The sequence below is a fragment of the Parambassis ranga genome, chromosome 5 (assembly GCF_900634625.1).
Source record: "Parambassis ranga chromosome 5, fParRan2.1, whole genome shotgun sequence".
Lineage (NCBI taxonomy): Eukaryota > Metazoa > Chordata > Actinopteri > Ambassidae > Parambassis > Parambassis ranga.
Window position 1 is genome coordinate 10455333 of NC_041026.1, and position 22363 is coordinate 10477695.

At 42.0% G+C, this 22363-nt stretch overlaps 2 protein-coding genes across 6 annotated transcripts; both read left to right on the top strand.

Moving 5' to 3' along the window:
- The first annotated feature begins 510 nt into the window (after positions 1 to 510).
- Positions 511 to 8330, top strand: phtf1 (putative homeodomain transcription factor 1). 2 transcript variants are annotated; one of them, XM_028405370.1, is made up of 17 exons: positions 511 to 904; positions 1092 to 1209; positions 1976 to 2032; positions 2120 to 2189; positions 2412 to 2570; positions 2858 to 3038; positions 3473 to 3593; positions 3859 to 4038; positions 4135 to 4380; positions 4467 to 4595; positions 4733 to 5005; positions 5358 to 5489; positions 5603 to 5689; positions 5845 to 6000; positions 6086 to 6181; positions 6474 to 6599; positions 7602 to 8330. In XM_028405370.1, exons 2-17 carry the CDS (start codon positions 1174 to 1176, stop codon positions 7620 to 7622), a joined length of 2070 nt encoding a protein of 689 aa, XP_028261171.1. In that variant the 5' UTR covers positions 511 to 904; positions 1092 to 1173; the 3' UTR covers positions 7623 to 8330. The 2 variants fall into 2 exon arrangements, with proteins under 2 accessions (XP_028261171.1, XP_028261170.1); XM_028405369.1 differs by lacking the exons at positions 511 to 904; positions 1092 to 1209; positions 1976 to 2032; positions 2120 to 2189 and having other exon boundaries at positions 2438 to 3038.
- A 1912-nt stretch (positions 8331 to 10242) lies between these two features.
- Positions 10243 to 22239, top strand: pfkfb2b (6-phosphofructo-2-kinase/fructose-2,6-biphosphatase 2b). 4 transcript variants are annotated; one of them, XM_028405372.1, is made up of 17 exons: positions 10243 to 10378; positions 10702 to 10842; positions 12111 to 12236; positions 13108 to 13204; positions 15030 to 15096; positions 15249 to 15323; positions 15803 to 15859; positions 16003 to 16127; positions 17147 to 17354; positions 17525 to 17671; positions 18805 to 18909; positions 18998 to 19127; positions 19248 to 19310; positions 19406 to 19470; positions 20017 to 20184; positions 21223 to 21245; positions 21752 to 22239. In XM_028405372.1, the coding sequence occupies exons 2-17, from the start codon at positions 10758 to 10760 to the stop codon at positions 21819 to 21821; spliced, it is 1611 nt and encodes a 536-aa protein (XP_028261173.1). In that variant the 5' UTR covers positions 10243 to 10378; positions 10702 to 10757; the 3' UTR covers positions 21822 to 22239. The 4 variants fall into 4 exon arrangements, with proteins under 4 accessions (XP_028261173.1, XP_028261175.1, XP_028261176.1 ...); XM_028405374.1 differs by lacking the exon at positions 21223 to 21245; XM_028405375.1 differs by lacking the exons at positions 20017 to 20184; positions 21223 to 21245.
- The last annotated feature ends 124 nt before the right edge of the window (positions 22240 to 22363 follow it).

Genomic DNA, 22363 nt, shown 5'->3' on the forward strand with positions numbered 1-22363 from the left:
GAAGATTTCCTGCATTAAAAGGCACTATTAAGGACAATAATGTCCTCCTTCTATTTATTTAAAAAATGGCACAGATGCTGTTTGAGACAAGTCAAAACCTTAAATCATTAATGAAATATAAACGTATAAGTAATATAAGTAAACTTGGAATATATAAACTACATTTAAAAAAGGTTAGTAAGTAAAAATATATATAAATACACAGAAACAATTTATAGATCGTCTGATTAATCTAAAATGTAACCAACATATTATCAATACTGAAACTAATTGACTTGCGTTCCTGCCATGTCTGATCTCGCTCCGTGTTTTTTCTTGCTGCGCTCTGATTGGTTGTTATCTTAGCTCAAGAGTTTTTAACAATTTTATGCCCTTAGCAAGGACTCGCAGGCAGCACTGGGCTCCTGTCTCTGTGCAGATTTCATTGTTCAGACGCAAACCACAAATTGTTAATGATTAATGAATGACTATCGTACACATTTATATTAAATAGGGGTTTCATCACAGCTTGAATAGCTGCGCTTGTTACCTGAAAGGTAACGATCAGGGAAACAAGATGTTCAGCGACACCACAAACCCCGGAAACGGGAAGCGGAAGAATGAGCGTAAAAGTAGAAAACAGCTGAAATACAGTGAACCTGCAGATACACACACACACACACATATGCGTAGGGAGGCAATTTCTTAAGATGTAACGTTTAGGACTTGTAATTTGCATCGAATTGTGGTTAAAGGAAGTGATGAAAATAGCATGCGTAGCTTGTAGCTAGCTGTAGTTAACAACAAAACGCTGTTTGCAACGCTCCTGAACCTGATGACAACAAAATATTTAACCACCAGTTTGTGATGCTGACTGGACGTTTATTCCAGTTTGTGCCAACTGTACCGAACTGTTTATTTTCAGGTAAGTTACTTTCTTTTTTCTAATAAGCTGCTAAAGTTAGCTAACGCTTAGCTACCTAGTTTTGTTTAGTGTAAACAGATGCGTACATGACGTCAAACGTTACAGATAAACTTGTATTTTGTTTCCCTTGTTGACCACGACTCTTACTTTTGATTATTTTTTTTAAACGATCTTTTTTGGATGCCAGTGAAACTACCAGGGTTCCTGCCCAGTCTTCCTTCTCTCTGCTGTGAAATGACCTGATCAGAGTTCACTGGCTCCAGTATCTGATGACAATGTCCAGAATAGCCTGGTATCAAGAGAAGGTAAGACACGGCGAAACAACAGAGGAACCACGCAGGCTGTAAAACTTTATCACTCCTGTCAAACAATGATAACACACAGGATACTGCCTGTAATGTTTTACTCACTAAAGTGTATATATTAAGTATATATAACCATACTGCAGATGGTTTTAAAACAAAGGCATTTTATTTGTGTTCTTCTGACAGGGTCGCTTTCCTTCCAAAAAAAAATCTAAGCTAGAATCAGCCTTATTTCCACCCACTGTGTTTGGCTAGACACCCTTTAAACACTCTCTGGAAATCTTTAAAATTAATTTTTTGAACCTTGTTTTCCATTTGTAGTGTTTGACTAGTGTTCAATACCACTAAATAAACTTACATAAACTAACAATGGGTGACACTTACTGCAAATTAGTGTAGGTTATTAAATAAAAGTAAGATTTGATTTGACATGTGTTGACTTGCTCTCTGCTGCAGCAAAATTAGGAACTTTTACCACTGATAATTTCAATGCATTCATTTAAAATGACTGGTACAAAGCTTTTAATCTGCAATCCTTAAATACCAGGTGGCATTACCTTTGGCTTAGCTTCACTTTTGAAGAAATTTAATTGGCATTTTATGTCCATGCACTAACATTTATTGAGCCCATCATGCAGATGTTTTGGATGCTTTCCTTACATTTCACTAGGGACATTCTTGGTCAGTTAATACACACAGAAAGATTTGTTCATATCGTCATAGTAATTTGCTTGAAGTCGAATCCTGTTGTGTCCTTTTGTTACAGATCGGGGCCTATGATCAACAAGTCTGGGAGAAATCTCTGGAGAAGGCCGATCTCAATGTAAGATACCTTCATGTGCTTGTAAAACAAAATGTTTGTGTATTTGAAATTATCACCAGACTAAAGTGATCCTCGCCATTCATCCAGGGTTTGGACAGAAAACCAAAAAAGACTGGTCACATCAAGCCAGACCTCATTGATGTTGACTTAGTTCGAGGTAAGTGTGTTAAAAGAATAGTTATCCATCTTTTTTTCAGATTGTCTTAAACCAAACAGGCCATATATATTTTCTACATGCATGCCTCTTTATATGTATGTTCTGTCGTTGCCCCTGTTAATCCTCCCTTCTTTGATTACTCTGTATCCAGGTCAGTCTTCATAAAATGTATTATTAATGAACGGTGTTAGTGAAGCTGTGGAATCTGTTTCATCCCCACAGGATCAACATTCAGTAAAGCCAAACCAGAGAGTCCATGGACAGCTCTGACCCGAAAAGGTCTGGTCAGAGTGCTGCTCTTTCCGTTCTTCTTTCAGTGGTGGATCCAGGTGACCTCCAGGTCCATCTCTACATGCATCCTGGTTCTCTACTTTATGCAGGGTTAGCTCATCATTTCTTTTCTAGAGCAACATCTACCGTCATTGTTAATGTGCTTATAAATCCATCTTCTGGAAACACAACAGCCCTCATGAATGCTGTTCATTCAAATCCATTTCTGCAGCCTAAATTCATTCACTCCATTTATTATTATGCATTTATTTGTAACAATAAGCCCGCCACACCTGAGCAGCACAGAGGAGACCTCATTAGTAAGCATGAATTCTGTTACAATGTCTCCCCTAAGACACTGTTCTGTTTGCTGTTGCCAAATGTTTTGCTCCCCTCAGTGGCAGCAGTGCTGCTGTATTTGGAGGTCCCCGGGGCAACTGCCAATGAGGTGCTTGGACCCATGTGTCTGATGCTGCTTCTGGGTACTGTGCACTGCCAGATTGTGTCGACAGAGTCCAGCCGGTGGCCCTCAGGCAGTCCAGCTGCCAGCAGCAATGCCAGCCCTGCACGCAGAAGGAGGTGGGTTTTCTCATTGTTAAGCTTTGCACATAAAACCTCAAGGCTGACTCATAAACCCCCACATGAAGCTAAGTAGTAGACCCAAAGGTACACGAGGCTTCACCTTGATAGGAGCCCCGGTCCGTTCCTGCTCTCAAATCAAAGAGAATTTGTAATAGTGTCATAAATAATGTTCCAAAATGTTTATTTTTGTTCAGTATAAGAAACAGAAATCTCCCATTCTAATAACATGCAGTGAAGCAGTGTACCTGAGGTCTGGGTGTAGGTTTGGGGTTGGACTTTCTGTTTCTAACAGAGGACGCTGGTGCAGACCAATCTGTAGCAGGGTGCCTCTCATGAAGGGGTGGCGACTGAATTACTTTCACAGGTTCTACGCCAGTACCCCTGGTACTTGAAACTACCTTTTACTTTTTTTTTTATCTTGTCTCCTTTAGGCCAAGAAAAGGCAGAGGGTTGAAAAAGTCTGAAGAAAAGAATGACAGCAGGGATTCAAGGCTGCAGGCACCCAGGCAGTTTGAAGATAACCAGCGATTATACAGAGCCGAGGAGAGGAGGGTACAGTCACTTATCTCAGCACAACATATCAGCAGGACAAGCAGTTTTAAAAGTGAAGAAAAAAACAGAATTAAATTATATTTATTTATGCTGAAATGATCTTTAATTTCCCCAAAATGACTTTTACTTGCTTCGTCCCAGGGTACATGAGATAAGCAGTAATCTTCCTCGACTTGTCCAAGGCTTATAATAAACTGGTAATATAGCATTATTCTGGGGCTGTGATGGAGGAATTTTTCAGATTTCTCTTGATATTCTTTCACAGAACAAAAGAAAGTCTGGTTTTGGAGCATCTGATGAGCTCTCTAGTGAGGAAGAGGAGGGCGTAGAACCTGTGGAAATAATTCAGTCACCACCCCTTCATGAGAGGCACCCTGCTACCCAGCACCCAGCGTCCTCTGTTAGAAACAGAAAGTCCAACCCCAAACCTACACCCAGACCTCAGGTACACTGCTTCACTGCATGTTATTAGAATGGGAGATTTCTGTTTACATTCATTTATTTATGACACTATTACAAATTCTCTTTGATTTGAGAGCAGGAAGGGACCGGGGCTCCTATCAAGGTGAAGCCTCGTGAGGTGGACCGTCTCAGACCAAACGTTGGCTCTCATCCTGCCTCTGACACTGACGACACCATGTGGGAGGAGCTTCTCCAGGGGCCTGACTCGGCCTCCAGTGGGAGCAGCGACAGTGAGGAGAACAGAGGGTACAACGCCAGCATGGCTCTTCCACAAATCACCACTCTCAGCAGTGATGACGAAAGCCTACAGCAAGGAATCACTGGAGTAAGAAAGACTCTATGTGGACTGTTATATGGCACTAACTCTGCATAGTTCCTTACATGCATTATAAGCAGGATGTTCCATTGCAGAACCAGCTGTCTTGGCTGCAGGCATGTCATCCTTCCAAGGATCGAGTCAGTGCCATTATATGGGAGCAGGGCGAGTGCAAGAAAGCTGACATGTCAGTACTGGAGATCAGTGGGATCATCCTCACACGGGTACACATTTTTCCTATTTCTTCTATTGTGTTTGTTTAAAATAATACACATAAACTATTAACAATAAATTTGCTGATACTGCAGCAGTGTCTTAACTAAACAACTTTATGTGTTTCTCCTCCACGTCTTGTTCCCAGGTGAAGCTGGTGGAGCAGGGCGTGGGCTATCTTGTGCTCGGCGGTCTCGTGACCGCCACCCTGGCTCTGCTTCCCTTCGCCTTTCGTCTGGCCCAGCGTCTGGACATGTCGAACCTGGGCTCCCTCTCCCTGACAGACGTGGCAGAGATGGCGGTGGGGCCACATGATGGTGTGCTGGCGTACGCCTTTTTCTTCATCACAACGGTGCAGAGAGTCTGCCTCACAGGGCTGTTCTTCTTCATGATGTGTGTGGCAGAGAGAACGTACAAACAGGTGAGTAGGAACTTTGCTGTGGTTAAGAGTTCAAGCGATTAATGCTCAAGCAGGTTCTGGTTTAGGTTTTGGTCACTGTTGGCTCATTTTTTTAATGCATGATTAAGTCCTGTTCATCAATGGAAACACCACAATAACAGCTACTAACAGAGAAATTGCATTTTGTGCAGACTGATATAAACCTGCATTGTTTATAATAAGAAGACTCAAATTTCTTTAATAATGGTTTTCATTTAGTCAAAATCTCTGATTTTTTTGAATGCACTGCATTTGGTTTAGTTATATTCACACATAATGCTGCACTCAAGCTCACAGACCTGTGTCTGATAGTGTGTGTTTGCTTCTTTAACAGAGGCTCTTATTTGCCAAGTACTTCAGCCACCTCACCTCAGCTCGCAAGGCCAAGAAGTCTGAGGTCCCTCACTTCAGGCTGAAGAAAGTGCAGAACATAAAAATGTGGTTGTCGCTACGCTCTTTTCTCAGAGTATGTATTCACCTGTTATTTTATTTCTGTATATTTCTTCACCACTAGAGGGTTGTCATGGACCTGTCTTTGTAACGCTGTTGTCATTAATTAAACTTGCTTTTCCCTTGCAGCGGCGAGGCCCGCAGCGCTCCGTTGATGTCATTGTCTCCACTATCTTCCTTTCAGCACTTTCCATTTCATTCATTATTTGTGCTCAGGTCAGTTAAGAATACACTGCTTGGACAATGTTGTCTGAATCCTGTGTGATGTTACCACAAAGCTCAATTAGAACATTTGTTTTGTTTAGATTTAAAGAAAACATGATTTTTCCCTTACTACCAATATAAACATTGCTGCCTCTGCTCCGCTTCAGCTGCTGCACAGCCATAAGACATTCCTAGAGTCTCTGACAAACTGGGAGCTGGGTGTGTGGGCCTCGTCTCTCATCCTCTTCCTATTACGACTGGCCACGCTGGGCTCAGAGACCAACTGCAAATACAGCAACTCCTCAGTGCTGCTCACGGAGCAGGTAAGGCCCCGCAGGCTGCAGCTCCATTATTGAGGTCATCTAATACAGGTTTAAATACATTTGTGTTCACGCTGTTTGGTTGCAGATCAATTTGTATCTGAAGATGGAGAAAAAGCCCAACAAGAAAGAAGAGCTCAGTATTGTGAACAATGTTTTGAAACTGGCTACGAAACTGATGAAGGTAAACATGAGAAGTGTCTCTCTGCTTCTGCTGTCAGTGAAGACATCCATACATATAATATGATGATGATGTCAGCTGGTTTCTTTTTCATTTACAAAAACTAAAAACAGAGCTGAAAAGTTGTGTTTTTAAACATGTATGATGACTTATTACTGAAATATGGCTGCTCCCATGTCTGAGGGGACAAGACATCACTTCCTTGCTGCCACTCTCTGAGGCAGCGTTGTTCAGTTTTATCATCTACTAAACCTCACTTCTGACGTATTCAAGTGTGTCCCCTCATCTTTTCCAGGAGCTGGACACTCCTTTTAGACTGCTTGGCCTGACGGTGAACCCTCTCATCTATAATATCACCAGAGTAGTCATCCTGTCTGCTGTGTCTGCAGTGGTGAGCGACCTGCTCGGCTTCAACATCAGAGTGAGTACAGTCGGCTCCTTCTTTTAGTTTGCTCTCGTACTACAAACATTAGTCTACATCATGTTGTGTTTATTTATATATTTAGATTTATACAGGAACTTGTGCAGGATATTTAGTTTCAGTGTGCAGACTGTATGGACTTTTTGGCCTGTACATGGATGTCCACATGTGGACTATACACACCACACAGAGTGTGGTGTGTGGTGTGTAGTGGCCCCTTGTGGCAAGCATAGAGAGAGCCCATAGTCTTTTTATTATAATTCCATGCAGACATGCACATAGACGGCTGTCTACAGCACAGATGTGTACTTGTTCTTATTGTACTGTTACTTTTGTCTTCTTGGAGGATGTGGAATGTTTAACATTAGCACAAGAACATGTGCTAATCTAGGATAACAGAACACTTTTTATGGTTATCTTTCTTAAAGGTAGAGTAGGAGATTTCATTCTAATGCAGTTTTTGTTAAATAAGTGTAACTTCTCTTTACAATCCAATAGCAACCAATTAGTTCGGCAGTTTCACATTAAAACGAAGAATATGAATCATCTGTGGAAGCTATAAAACGCTAAAAACATCAGCCAATCCTCCGGGTGGACCCTGCACGGAGTATTGGCTGGTTGTCACTCTCTTCCTGCTCTGTGCGCACCAGAGAGGTACGTGCATGATGGCCGAAGTCACAGACCGCAGCTCGTCTTCAGGTAATGCGCGTCCATGTGATTGGGAGGCGTGGCTTCGGGGTGAGCTCTGAGAGAAAGGGGCGTGTGTTTACTTTGGAAATCTGGCTGACTCTCACTGAGTTTTCAAAATCTCCTACTCTACCTTTGAACTAATCAGTTCACCTGGCCTAAGTTCAGTTTGTACGGCCCAAACCTGAACCTATTATGTACAATCTCTACTTAAAAAATAGATTTACACGTTACAACAAAAAAGTTGAGTTTTTAGTTAGTTATTCTGTTTGTTGTGAAGGTATGTCTCTTATGTTTGTTGTGATTAAATTTCAGCTGTGGAAGATCAAACCTTGATGTGAAAACAACAACCACTAACAGTCAGACACTGGAGATCAGTGGAGATCATCCCTTTGTCTGCTGCAGACGGCCTCTCATCTACAACAAAACGTGTGCAAACCTACTGACTGTTTTATTTTTCTTTGTTTGTTTTTTGACTGTGCCTTTCAAGTGAAACTTCCTGTCAGTCATTCACAAGCCTGAGATGCTCTGACAATCCCTCACACATCATTACTTCACTGGCTGCTCAGCTGATCTGGCTTCATCACACTTTCCATCCGCTGTGCCATTAACCCAGTGCCTCACCCCTGACCTGTGAATGTCCCTCTAGGTTAAATATAGCAGCAAGCTGTGGTCTGAGATCCTTTCAGGCTTCTGAGGCACCCAGATTTACCAATGTGTAGTGTACAGATATGCAGATGATGTACATAGTATGTTATCACCCATGTCTCTTGTATAACAAGCAGGATAGTCAGATCTATTTAACAACTTTTCATAGGACTCAGATTTGACTTCAGCCTTTTGTACTATTTAAAGAGGAACAATGTGATTGTGCTTTATTTATTTGGGGTTCTGTTTTAGCACCTATTATGGTACCTATAAATTGCTCTTGGACCACTGTCCGCCATTTTGTATACTGTATTAAATACAGTAACTATGCAAAGAAGCTGGTTATGCTTAAAGAAAAATTGATAGAGGTGAATAAAGGGTTTTTTTATCATCTGATGTTTCCTGGTCCACCGCCATGATTATTTATGTTTTTCCAGCATCATGGATTTGGGTGTAAGGGAGAGACAAAAATGATCTTGGCCGACCAGACTGGCTCCTCCTGCCGCAGCGGTGGACGAATACTCTCGGTCTGACAGGTCCACGGGCATAACTGACCCATAGAGGCGCTGCTGAGTGCAGGGACTCATCCCATACACCACAAAAATTCAGTTAATATAATGCAGATGGAATAGCATCTCATGTGGATTATGTTGAAAGTGGATTATAAATCATGCCACATAGACACAATATTGAAGCTCATTCTTTTTAAAAAGTTTTGCCTATAAATAAACTTTATAGGCAGCACCTTGACACATTATTGTGGGTGTTTGGCTATAGTCACTGCAGACTGAGATGAGTTATGGTTGTGCAGATACGTATAAAGGTTATACCAATGTTTGCAGGGGAATACCAGAAGCTGCTATTCTTGTCATCGGTGAACACCAGCTGCGTGCCGTTTAGGTCAGAAAAGGTTTATTCTCACACCAGCCAGAGTGACTTTAGCTGCTTGTCTTGAAGTCCTCTCAGGACACACCACATAGCCCATCTGAGAAAAAAAAAAGATGCACTTGGATTGGATGGGTTAAGAAAACAGGCTGCAAATGAGAGAGTGCTGAGACTAACATCAGCGCTGCAGTAGAGGAGCCTGGCAGTTTGACTTCCCCTGCTTTCTCTCTTCCTGGTCTCTGCCTTGACTCTAAATAGAACACAACATAGATCTGTATTTTATTTATGCAAAGCAATCAGTGTTGGGGATGGTACTTTTAAAAAGTTTTCAATTACAGTACTGTAACAATTACAGGACTGTCAAAATCATCTTATTTTGTATTTTGCACTTGTTGGTCATATGCAGCGTTACCACAGTGTGATCACTTGAAGTGTGTGTGTGTGTGTGTCAACTGTATACCAATAGGATTATTTTGGCTGTCCAGGCTGCCACACAGCAGGCCAGCCTCTGACCTCAAGATGAAAGACACCCAAACTATTAGGAATAAGCACTGATGCTTACAGCCTTTGAGTCACAATATGCTCATTATACCAACATGGAACTGGATGTTGCAACTATCACTGCCAGGACATTCCTTTCTTTATCCCAGTCAACCCCAACACAGGGCCTACAGCCTAAAAAAATGAGTGGAGTTTTTTGAAGAATACAAATTTTTAAAGACTTACCCTCTGTATGATTGCATTCAATAGTCTCTACATACATTAGGTTACAATTTACAGGTTACTCGTCACACCCTGCAGCACCATCCTCATTCCAGCGGGGTTTCTGGCACCTGTGCCGCCGGAAGAAAGCCTCCGGCCGGGGAGGACGTGAGGTCACGGCAGACCGTTGTCTGTGGTTCTGGTAAAGGTTTGATAAAATTATTTCACTGACATCACTTGAGTTTAAGTTTTAAATTGAGCTAACGTTTTACCAACAACTATTAAATCCGTTTAACTAGCCGGCCGACATTAGCTAAGGAGCTAACAAGATAGCTTTGTTTGGAGGAGCTGCACATAGCATTAGCTTACTTGCTAGCTAGATTAACTTCATGACATTCATTAACTAAACTGCATCTATTTAAAGCCAGTAAATCAAAGTGGGCAGTCATATATAATAAATTACGTTTCATAGGATTCAGCTTTGTTTTTATTTAGCCTTATTTAATAAAGGGCATTGTGGTTGTGTTTTATATTTACTTTGTTTTGGTTGTGTTTACAGATATTTCCTCATATTTCCTGGTCCGCCTCTGTGCATCTGTGCATCTGTGCTGTCGATCTATTACCAACGTTACGGTAGGAGAGAGACAGAAATGACGTCGAGGCACACCTCCAGCTTGGAAAGACACCAGCCGGCCGAAAGGCACCTCAGCTCCAAGGACGGGCCGACCAGACGGGCTCCTCCTGCAGCAGCGGCGGACGCAAAGTCTCGGTCCGGAGATCAACGCGTCTACGGTGCATAACTGATCCGTAGACGCGCTGCTGTCTGCAAGGACTCATCACATACGTCTATCTACCAGGTAAAAAAAAAATATATATATATATATAGTAAATATAATGCAGATGGAGTGGCGTCTCGTGTGGATTATGTTTGAGGTGGATTATAAATCATGCCAGATTGAACTCAGTCACCCCGGGGAGAGGAAACATCACTGCTGTCCTCGCTCATATGCGGCTTTATAAATACAGTGTGTGTAGCCAAGTGGATTTTTATTTTTTTGCACAGATGATGTGGCTGCACCATCATTATCATCATCATCATCGTATCTCCTCTGCCTCTGACTGTGCTGTCCATGTTGCCAGGGATACATGTCTCAACCTTGATGTGTCTGTCTGGTTTCAGCCTGGATGTTCTTCTGAGACAGAGAGAGCTGATTTTACCTGCAACAAGATTTCAACATGTCCGGCAGTCAGAGAGACAATGGCCCTGGAAACTCTACAGAGGCTAAGAAAGCAGACCTGAGGAGCAATGAGAAGAAGTGCTGTGAGTAAATAATTAGATTTTAAATAACTTCTGCATGGCTGCTTTAAAGGTCCACAGGTGTACATGTAACATAAGAGCATGTATTGTTAACTCTGCCCTGACTGAGTCACATCACAGGGGAGCTCTGCGTAGGCAAAGAGAGAGAAGACTTAAAATGTTCTCTGTGATTCCTTCTGTGGTTTCTTAAGAACGCTGCCCATTCCTCCCAGGACATTTCTTTCAAATTTTCTCTTCATATTTCAAACCTGTCCACAGATCTGACTGAAAGGTGACATCATCTAGTTATTATATTAGCATGTATCACAGTCTATTCATGAGCACGATGATAACAAGTGCTTCTGTTGTTACGTGTCTTTTTTCTAAAGGGCTTACTCAAACTTGGGATGAGATTCTTGTTTTCAGGACAAAGTTTTTCATTTTCTTGAGTGAGGGAGGTTACCATATACTTTTCATCATCCTTCACTTGTTCACCAGACTCTGTACCGTTCTTTATCAGAAATCAGATCTTCCTCCATGCATTCCACGATGTTGCCCTCATAACCCCCCCTCTTTCTCTGTGGATTTCTGAGGATTCTGCTCTTCTTCTATTTGTTCCTCTTCTTGGTTTGGCATTTGAATTATCTTCCCTTGGCCTGCCCTCCTTCTTTCTGGATTTCTGTAGAGGTTTCCCCTGAGTGGGGTTCATATAATCTGTATCAGAAATGTGGCTCCAGAGGTCCTTCCTTAAGTTACCATTAAATCGACCAGTTGGGTGTTCCAGTGGAGGCAAATGTTTACCTGGTGGACCCTTCAACTGACCTGTTGAATGTCCCACCGGAGGCAGCACCACAGTTGAAGGAACATCTCTTTTAAAGGATAGGAGATTTCATTCTGATGCACTTTTAGTTAAATTAGTGTAACTTCTCTTTAAAATCCGATAGCAACCAATTAGTTCGGCAGTTTCGCATTTAAACGAAGAATATGAATCATCTGTGGAAGCTAAAAACACTAAAAACATCAGCCAATCCTTTGGGTGGACCCTGTGCGGAGTATTGGCTGGTTGTCACTCTCTTCCTGCTCTGCGCGCACCAGAGAGGTACGTGCATGATGGCCGAAGTCACAGACCGCAGCTCGTCTTCAGGTAATGCGCGTCCATGTGATTGGGAGGCGTGGCTTCGGGGTGAGCTCCGAGAGAAAGGGGCGTGTGTTTACTTGCGAAATCTGGCTGAGTTTTCAAAATCTCCTACCCTACCTTTAAATGTCACTGTTGTTTTATGTCTCTTGTGCAGCGTGGGCTTCCTACATGACAAATTCTCCAACTGTCATCGTAATGATCGGCCTGCCTGCGAGAGGAAAGACCTACATGTCCAAGAAACTCACACGTTACCTCAATTGGATAGGAGTCCCAACCAAAGGTATTGCAAGACACATTCTTATTAACTCATTCTGTAGGAAAGAACAAAGGTATATTTAAATTAGTGCTATAAAAATGTTCTAACCATTTTCTGTTGTAGGAGTGTATTATAGTTTTGATTTGTGCAGCTTATCAACTTTAATTTGGCAGATTTAAATAGATTACTGATACAAATCTGTTCAGAACAGAACAAGGGGTGGAGTTAGCCTTTAAAACCTTTGAACTCATAAGCTTTCAACGTTTTTATAAAATCATCCTAATTCTTCTTCTGTTCTTATAACAAACTGGTCCGGTCTCTGTGATCTCTCTGCTTCCAGTTTGATTTCCAAGGAGCAGTAGACAAAAAACTTCCTAGGTGCAATTGGATAGACTTACAAGAAGCAAACTAGCATGTGTCAATCACACTAGTACGTATGACTACTTAAAATCTAAAGTGCCATCGGCAGATCTCCAAATGTTTTTTTTAATGAGACAAAGGATTTGTCTCATTGGAAGTGGAAATGGCTGTGAAGGGGAGGAGCTAGATGCATTTAATGAAGTGAATGGGTAAGGCCAGCCAGGCTAGAGTGGTCAGCTAAGCTGGCACCAACCAGGATTCTGCTTTAGGAGGAGGCTAAAACAACTGGGAAAGCATTTCATTGGACAAAATTAGTACAAAACTCCAAGTGCAGGGTCAGTCATTGACATTTTTTCATTATTTACTAGTCAATTTCACTCTCTAAAATACCTATAGCAATACCAAAAACAAGTAAAATCATTTTTCAGCCAAATATTGGTGCATAGGTGATGCAGAATATCATATAAAATATAACTGAATATAAGGAAAAGAGTGATGGTCGAGAACTGTGTGTCATGTATTTATCTCTTTTCAGTGTTTAACTTGGGCGTGTACCGCAGAGAGGCTGTCAGATCTTATAAATCCTACAATTTCTTCCGCCATGACAATGAGGAAGCCATGAAAATACGGAAGTAAGTCCGACTTGTGCCAATGATGTTTTCATCTCAATTTATTAGTAGGGAAAATCACAACAGTAAGAGAAGTGTCACGTTTCTGTCTGGTACTCTGCAGCCTCCACTGCATCTGTGACTAAGCTGTTTTTTTGGGCCTCAGTCAGGAAGAGCAGTGTGCTGACACTACCTTACCTGACACTCACTCACAGTCATCACAAAGTGTGACCACAACTGACTCAGAGCTCTTCACAAAGAACAAAAAGGCCCTTGTGGTGGTGATAGCTGAAATGTGGTTTGTCCTGCATGGCTATCAGTAGAATGGAGAATGTGACAGGCTCCTGACAGCATCTCACTGCCGAATTGTGACCTACATATTAAACAAGCTGGTGCCGTCACTCTGAAGCTGACACAAACACTCCAGGGAGATCCAGACGGGGCTTAAGCTGCGAATAATTTTGAGAGTTTATCATTTTGTTAGCAGACATACCAGAGGCTTGGTTAAGTGTCAGTCAGATGAACCTATAATCTGTAGTTTCGGGGGGTGGGGCGGCACAAATTAGCCAGAGGCTCAGACAAAGGTATTTGATGTGTGTTTTAAAACTGGCTCTGTGTGGTAACCTCTCTGATGGGAAAAGCATCATCATCAGTATTGTTATTTGCCATCAGATCCGGACCCGTCAGACTTTGGCATGTGCATAAATGAGCCTGCTGCTGTCTGATGCTGCAGCTACAGTGGCTACCTAATGGCAGAAATCACAGCATTCTGATCAATTCTCCACTTCTCTCTCATACTGTGTTATGAATGTGACCCACTAACATATAGATTACTATTACAAAGGGGTCCCTTGATATTGGTGGCAACATGTCCTCACCGTCCCTGTCCCTTAACTTGCTGCATCAGCATTTTCTTGACTGTATGGAAAAAACATTGCTGAGATGTTTGCCCCCTCTGTAGTTGTGTGGCTCATTTTTACATTGGCAAGACGGATGTAGCCTTCAGTATGTAAAAGCCAAGCAGACAATGTATTAGGGCCGGGCGATGTTACTTAAAGTCAATATCGCGATTAATTGGCCTCGATGACGATTATTATACCCCTGCGAAAACCGTGTGTGTGTGTGTCAGCTCGTCCGAGTTTTGAACCCAGGACCTCTTGCGCCAAAAACACTGACAATGTCGCTGCACAACGAAACAATCAATTAGTCAAGGGGTGGAGTTAGCCTTTAAAACCTTTGAACTCATAAGCTTTCAACGTTTTTATAAAATCGTCCCAACTCTTCTTCTGTTCTAACAACAAACTGGTCCGGTCTCTGTGATCTCTCTGCTTCCAGTTTGATTTCCAAGGAGCAGTAGACAAAAAACTTCCTAGATGCAATTGGATAGACTTACAAGAAGCAAACTAGCATGTGTCAATCACACTAATCATCCGTTATTCAATCTGGGGTGGTCATTTTCCTGCTTTTGATTGTTTCCTCTGACAAATCCTCCTTGTTTTTGTGTTTTTGCTGGTGTTCACTAACAATAGAATAACAAGCTACATAGCATTTTCTATTTTCTAGTCCATCTTCCATCTTGTAGTTAGCTGCTAGTTAACTCAACCTTTGTGTGGCTATAGTGACATATGCCTGACATACATACAGTATGACGTGTGTAGCGCCCTGTGCTGGTGCAGGCATCAGAATGATTCTGTTGGTAGGTTTGCTAAGTCTGGCTTAAAGACAGGAGACAAGACTTTATTATGTCCAAAGTTGGCTACAGCTGAGGTTACTCTATAGCTTCATATCATCCTGTACATATGATGATAATATGATAGGACTGCAGCCCTGTGTGCTTTCTCTCCTGCAGGCAGTGTGCTCTGGTGGCTCTGCAGGATGTAAAGGCATACCTAACAGGGGAGGGAGGTCAGATTGCAGTGAGTTTCTGTCTTTATGTCCATCTGTTTATCTGTGTGTCTTAATGTTGACTCATTTCCAACCTTTGTTTTTAATATTGGGAACGGAAACACATCTGGCGTCTTAATCCTGAACTGCCCCACAAACATTCCACTGCTTTCTCTTTTATCAGGTTTTCGATGCAACAAACACAACAAGGGAGCGACGAGACCTTATTCAGGCTTTCGTGAAGGAAAATGCATTCAAGGTATTTTAACCTTCTAACCATTTAAACATACACACTGTGCAGATTAGAGCGGCATACACGTCGCCATGTAGCTGCTCTAGTCACAAGGGGTAAAAATAAGGGTTAATTGGCTTGCCCTTTATTTCCCAAGATCCTCTTCAACCATGAGGACGTCACTGGATCTCTGTGTAATGTAACCAGGCTATAAACGTTATGGCCTGGTTACATTAGCTGTTATAAATGAATGAAATTCTTAGTATTCGTAGTAGCTACAAAGTCTTTTAATTCAACTTTATTTCAAGTCAGGAAATGTTATTCATGTTTAATTAAGGTTATGGAAAATTGTATTTATGTTTTTGCAAAACAAAATCTAATATTATTGTCAGAAGAAAGCACACAAACTTGTCTTTTAATCTTTGAGTTAGAAACGGTTGTCCTGATTCCAAGTGCCATTTTCAAGAAGCACGAGTTGACCCTGTGAGCTGCCCTCTTTCCAACAGGTGTTCTTTGTGGAGTCAGTGTGTGATGACCCAGAAGTCATTGCTGCAAATATTCTGGTATGATATTATGCCACTTACATGACTGTAATGTCTGGGTCGGTCATATTCTATTAATATTTATACAGTCTCTGCAGTGTTATGTAAGAACAGCCCAGCTTGTTCATGTTGTTTAAATTTGTTATGTATAATATCTTCAACAGGAAGTCAAAGTTTCCAGTCCAGACTACCCTGAGACGCACAGAGAGAGAGTTATGGATGACTTTCTAAAACGAATCGAGTGCTACAAGGTCACTTACCAACCATTAGATCCTGACGACTATGACAAGTAAGACCTCATTAAGTCTGACAGCTTCTATTTATCGCATTCATAATAAGACAGGGTTAAGCTGGATCCATACTCCGCGAGACAAAGACATTTCCCCCCCCTGCAGACGTTACGCCCACAAAATGACGTCATTTTTTGTTTCTGACCGCCCGCTGATCCGCACTCCTGTGCACAGGGTCCGGGCCGAACTTTGTCTTTCAAGGCTGTGCGGCAACCATGCTGTGATTGGTCGGAATTTATTGTGGGCGTGATGAAAGTGGAGAAGCGCAAGAGCCTCTCCAGGTATATAGGTAGGTGTATAAACAGCGCTGATTCAACAGATTTAGATAAGACCATACTGGTTTTGCATGATGAGCAATAAAAGAAAGAAAGAAAGGCAAGTCAGGGTGATTTGTCACCAATAACTCCAGACAGCCATTCACACATACCAGATGGTGACTGTTATTACCATTCTATATACTCCTACATACCAGGGCATAATAGGCTCGTTAACAATGTCTGTATATCTTTGCTATTGTTACTTTTAATGTCGCATCTTCACAGCTCATCACCGGACAGTTTGAAGTATCGCAGGCACATTGGAACACAGTAGATGTGCAAATGTGGTCATAAAGGCGCAAACACTGAATCTTTGCTATTGTTACTTTTAATGTCGCATTTTCACAACTCATCGCCGGACATCTCACGCTGTTGCAGGCACCCTCTCTGTATAATGCCCTCTTGCCATGGCACAAGTCCTTGTGGTGTGTTAAAAAACTCAGTAAAGTCTTTCCTTATAGTTTAGTGGGCGGGCCGTATGAGGAGTTCTGCACACACGCGTCTCGCGGAGTATGGTACCTCAGTGCGGAAAAGACCTTTTTTTTGTATCTCTTACCACCCGTGGAGCGCGTTCTCCGCTCTTTGTCTCGCGGAGTATGGATCCAGCTTAACTGCTGAGTTCTCAGCAAAGTTGCAATTCAGAGAATAATCACAAGATGGCGACAGAGAGCAACTGCTGACCTCACCTGTGGCACCTGCAGGGATCTGTCTTTCATCAAGGTTGTGAACGTGGGTCGACGTTTTCTGGTGAACCGGGTGCAGGACTACATCCAGAGCAAGATCGTCTACTACCTCATGAACATCCATGTGCACTCTCACTCCATTTACCTGTGCCGGCATGGAGAAAGCAACCACAATGTCGAAGGACGCATCGGAGGAGACTCGGAGCTTTCCCCTGGAGGAAAACAGGTACGATAGGCCAGCTTCAAGGAAGAATACGTTTAACTGCAGTATTGTGTCCTTTACTGTTTATCAATTAATCCTTTTTATTTTCTTACATCTATCTACTGATTCTGATGAAGCAGAAGTACCATTACTTATGGACAGATAAGTAACTTCTGTTGTCTCCTAAACCCCAGTTCGCACACGCCTTGCGCACGTTCATTGATGAGCACAAGCTGTCAGATTTGAAGGTGTGGACAAGCCAGCTGAGAAGGACCATCCAGACAGCAGAGGAGCTGGGCGTGCCTTATGAACAATGGAAGATCCTCAATGAGATTGATGCTGTCAGTACCACTGTCATCTCACTGTCCCTATTTCACACTCTAAACAAACCAGAACAGATTCACAAAGCCTCGGCTCAGAGGGACAGGAACTGCTTTTTTAGACGAGACACCAGTGTAGAATCAGAAATGATAAAAACCACCAAACATTCCAGCTATGTGATGCTGAAACAAAAACATCCCGAGGAGGAACTAAAAGGCATGAACAAAACAACAAGAGGCTTTCTCAGCACACATAAAAGCAGTGATTCAAACATTGGAGTGCATAATCTGTTATGTAATTCAGCCGCTTTGACCATTTCTACCCTGATGGAGGTCCTGTTTTTGTCAAGATTTATTTATAAACAACAGAACTTTAGCACTGCTACAGTGCCGGTGAGGTTTCAGATTTTTAGTATGACTAAAGCAAACCTACCATTTTTGAAATCTTTATCACCTTTTCATTTGATGTTGAGTTTAATTTATCTGTCTTCAAGGCAAGGATGTGTCACTGACCTGGACAGAGTAGCAAAGCAGAGTGCAACATTAAAACATAATATTTAGAATATTATCACCACTTTATGTGGGGAAACTGTGGGCATTATACATCTCTGCTTTCCTCAAAAACACCAAAATCCATTGACACAAACTGTAATTTAACTAAGCAGAAAATGGTAATTGCTGGTCACCTTGTCCATCAGTTAATTTGTGTTATTGTAATACATTAAATTTGTTGTAAATTTTAAAGTTTGTCAATTTCTGTTTCGGGTAATTGATGGTTGAACGTCATCCTTCATGCAGACATTCAGTAACGCGCGTTAACTCATTAAACGCTGCCCTATTCACTTGATTTTGGCATGCCCAAACTTCGGTCCCAAGATGGAGGAGGAGCTCAGATGTGATCCTTATGCTCCATGAGAGTGTGTAAATGTAGGAGAGGACTATGTTCTCTATATTCTTTCCACCTCAGGCCACACATTTATGAAATGTTAAGATACATATTCATCTATCAGTGTTTATGTATTTGTAATGCGCTAAATTTGACTACAGATTAATGTGTTAATACTGAATTCAACACTGTCATACTGACTGAGCACTTAGTTTGTTTGTGCAGTCTTGATGTAGACATTAAACACCTGTTTTTATACTTGTCCCAGGGGGTTTGTGAGGAGATGACCTACGAGATGATCCAAGAGACTTTCCCAGAGGAGTTTGCATTGAGGGACCAGGACAAGTACCACTACCGCTACCCAGGAGGAGAGGTGATCCAAAGCACTCAGTAAATTGAGTTTGACCGTTGACCTTGCCTCAGACAGGCTAAAGTCATGAACATTTCTTGGTGATTTTTAGTCCTACCAGGACCTTGTTCAGCGTTTGGAGCCAGTTATCATGGAGTTGGAGAGACAGGGCAACGTGCTGGTTATCTGCCACCAGGCTGTGATGCGCTGCCTCCTAGCTTACTTCCTGGACAAGAGTGCAGGTCTGACAAAATACACATACATGCAGAAGTCAATTACACAAGAAGGCAATACTAATAATAATAATAATAATAATAATATGGAGAAAATGACCTTTAAAGCTATCTTACGTTATGCCACAGATGATCTCCCATACATGAAGTGCCCGCTCCACACAGTGCTGAAGCTCACCCCTGTTGCATATGGTAGGTTCTCTTTACCTGAACTTCATTCTGTCGCTTTATTACTGTACACTTTACAATTTTTATTACAAAAATATATATTTGTTTTGTTTTTTTAGGTTGCAAAGTGGAAATGTTTTATCTTAATGTGGAAGCAGTAAACACTCATCGAGACCGGCCTTTTGTAAGTTGCTCCGAATCAAACTGAATTAAAGTTTTAATGTAATTATATGTGCAAAATATATTTTTATTTTCTGTTAACTTCAAATCCAAACAGGCTGTTGTTTGTTGTGTCTGACCCCCTGAATGTGAGGCTGTGCTTCTTCCCTCCCTTACTTTCTTCTTTGGTTTTGCTGCCTTTATATTTAACTCAATCAATCAGCCTGGCTTACAGCTGTAAGCTTATGGGAAACTGAGACTCTGGCAGTGTTTTACTCTGAAGGCTGAGCATGCTGCCTTAACTTGGCTGATCTGATAATTACCACTATGTTTGCATTCTGGTATTATGATTACGTATTAGTCCCAGTCAGTGTGTGTCGTGGACAGTCAGGGTTGTACTGTTACTGCTGATGTTTTGTGTTGGAGTCATGAGGAGATTCTCCCCACAGCTGTGGATCAGTGTGAAGACTGCAGCCTCTTTGCTCGGCTCTGCCTCGTCAGGTGTCCCCCTGGTGTTGTTGTCAGATCATTTTTTTTCCCTTAACACCTGCGGTATTTCATCTTCTGCCAGGGTAAAATCCCGAAGGACTCTGCTCTCATGCATCGGAGGAATAGTTACACTCCCTTGTCCAGTTACGACCAGGTCAAGCGGCCCCGGCTCTACAGCGCGGGCAACCAGCCCTGGCTACCGCTCGCCCCCACCCCATCGGCTCTGATGCCAGAGGAACGGCAAAGCCAAGTTAGTGCCAGAGTTCCAGGCTCCCCCTCTAAATCAGTCACCGTCAGCTGTAATCAGTCAGTTGTTGCCGTATGTTCGGCATCAGTGTTGTATCCTCCTGATGACTTAGTGTCTGTGTGTTGAAACTATTGTACATCAGCCTCACCCCACCACCTCTCTGTATCTCTCAGGGCATGGTTTGAGTCTTGGGTTGCTTTTTTCCTCCTCTCAGATGTTTGTCCTGCATGTCCTCTGGCTCTCATCTGGACTGTCTCTAGCTTGAACATGCAGAACAGCATGGGTGCAGTTTACAGAGGAAAGCTACCTATAGACACACAAACATCAGAAAAATCTTCACAGTGTTTTGACACAAAATGACCTTCTACACACATAAGGGTGATTGATAAGTTTGTGGCCAAGGACAGAAGTTTTACATCTGTGGTTACATACATGTTAGGGCTCAGATACTCGGCGCCAAAAGAGAGAGAGAGAGTGTGTGTGTGTGTGTGTCTGTGTGCATGGCTCACCCGTGCTTCGAACCCGGGGCCTCCTGCGCCCAAAACGCTGAAAGAAGTTATTCTATACAGTATACATTTTAAAGTTTGTCAATTTCTGTTTCGGGTAATTGACAGTTCAACATCATCCTTCATGCAGACACTCAGAAACACACGTTAACTCATTTAACGCCGCCCTATTCACTTGATTTTGGCACGTCCAAACTGCGGTCTCTTCCCCAAGATGGAGGAGGAGCTCAGATGTGATCCTTATGCTCCATGAGAGTGTGTGGACTATGTTCTCTATATTCTTTCCACCTCAGGCCACACATTTATCAATCAGCCCTCATGATGGATCATTTTGTGCCGCTTTTTTTTTTTCAAACCTAATAGATGATGCTGTCTAAAAACACAGATTTTAGTTGTGTTGAAATGTTAAGATACATATTCATCTATCAGCGTTGTGTATTTGTTGCCGTTGCCTTGTGTGAGTTGAGTCCTTCAGTCCTTCTCCACATTTCTATCTGTGTCTCTTCCTGTTTCTTCCTCCGCCCCTGTCTTACAGACTCCGATAGGAGGCAGTTGTCTGTGAGTATTTTGGAGACACAAAACCGGCCGTCCATTTTTTTCCCTTCCCATAATCCAACACTCATGTCAATGTAACTCATTAATGTTGTCACAGCTGTGTATTGTTTAAGGGTCTTTGGGTTTCTCTAACCTTCTGTCAGTCACCTTTGCACAGTGACAGTTCAGGTATCAGCTCAGTTTCATCACTGCAGCCTTATCAGAAACACTCAATCAGATATTGATGCTTTGGAATTTTAATAGATGACATCAATCAATGATTGATGTTGTTATATGAGATACAATGGGTAGATTAAATAAAGGTTATCAATTCAGGATTAGGCTAGAGTCAATCATAAAGTGGTTAATAATCCCATAGGAATATGGTCTTTTTTTAACCCCAGTGACATAATGACCTCATTTTCAAGTTTAAACTCAAGACTCTTGGGCCGTCAGGGAATCTATTAGTTGCCCTGTACGTGATTTGCTGTGGTAACGAATTAATTTGCGACCTTTTTTTCCCCTTAAAGGAGACCCTGTGTGAAGGAACCGACTCTGACAGCTCCGAAGAAACTAGTGGCTGTGTCCGCTTCTGAGTGAAGATCCTCTTCTACACAGTAACCCACACTGTGGGCACATTCAGTCTGCCCACAGTGTTATTTTTAAAACCACATGTTCGAAGATCACCTAGTGAAATCATGGAAGAGTTTCTCATATGCACAAGATAACATCTATTTATCTCTTTAATCTGCATGCAGAGGCTTTGAACCGGCATCCTTTATTAGCATCATAAATACTTCTGCATGTGCACGAATACTAATCAACCAACCAGGAGAAGGAAACATACTGTATTACAGACCTGGCAACTGATTCTTATTGTAAATACTGTGCTGCCTTACTGAACCTTAAGTTTATTAGCAGAATGTATTGAGTTATGCATCAGATTCCAAAACCATATTTTTATATTATATGACACATACTAGTTGTGATTCCTTTATGTGTATTCTAAGCCATCATCTGTTACATCCGAATCTGTTAGTCTGTATGAAGGTAAATCAAGATCATCTGTCTGTTTTTGTGTTAGAAAATGCACCATATTGCTGGACGTTTTATATACCAGCGGAAGTTAAAGGTAAATCATT

What these genes read in the sequence shown, in the direction of transcription:
- phtf1 (XM_028405369.1), top strand. Translation starts at nt 2,446, where the DNA reads ATGGACAGCTCTGACCCGAAAAGGTCTGGTCAGAGTGCTGCTCTTTCC. An exon ending in TACAGCAAGGAATCACTGGA is followed by an intron (nt 4,381 to 4,466) that starts GTAAGAAAGACT and finishes GTTCCATTGCAG; the next exon opens with AACCAGCTGTCTTGGCTGCA. An exon ending in GTGGGATCATCCTCACACGG is followed by an intron (nt 4,596 to 4,732) that starts GTACACATTTTT and finishes TCTTGTTCCCAG; the next exon opens with GTGAAGCTGGTGGAGCAGGG.
- pfkfb2b (XM_028405371.1), top strand. Translation starts at nt 10,758, where the DNA reads ATGTCCGGCAGTCAGAGAGACAATGGCCCTGGAAACTCTACAGAGGCT. An exon ending in GATAGGAGTCCCAACCAAAG is followed by an intron (nt 12,237 to 13,107) that starts GTATTGCAAGAC and finishes ATCTCTTTTCAG; the next exon opens with TGTTTAACTTGGGCGTGTAC. An exon ending in TGAAGGAAAATGCATTCAAG is followed by an intron (nt 15,324 to 15,802) that starts GTATTTTAACCT and finishes TCTTTCCAACAG; the next exon opens with GTGTTCTTTGTGGAGTCAGT.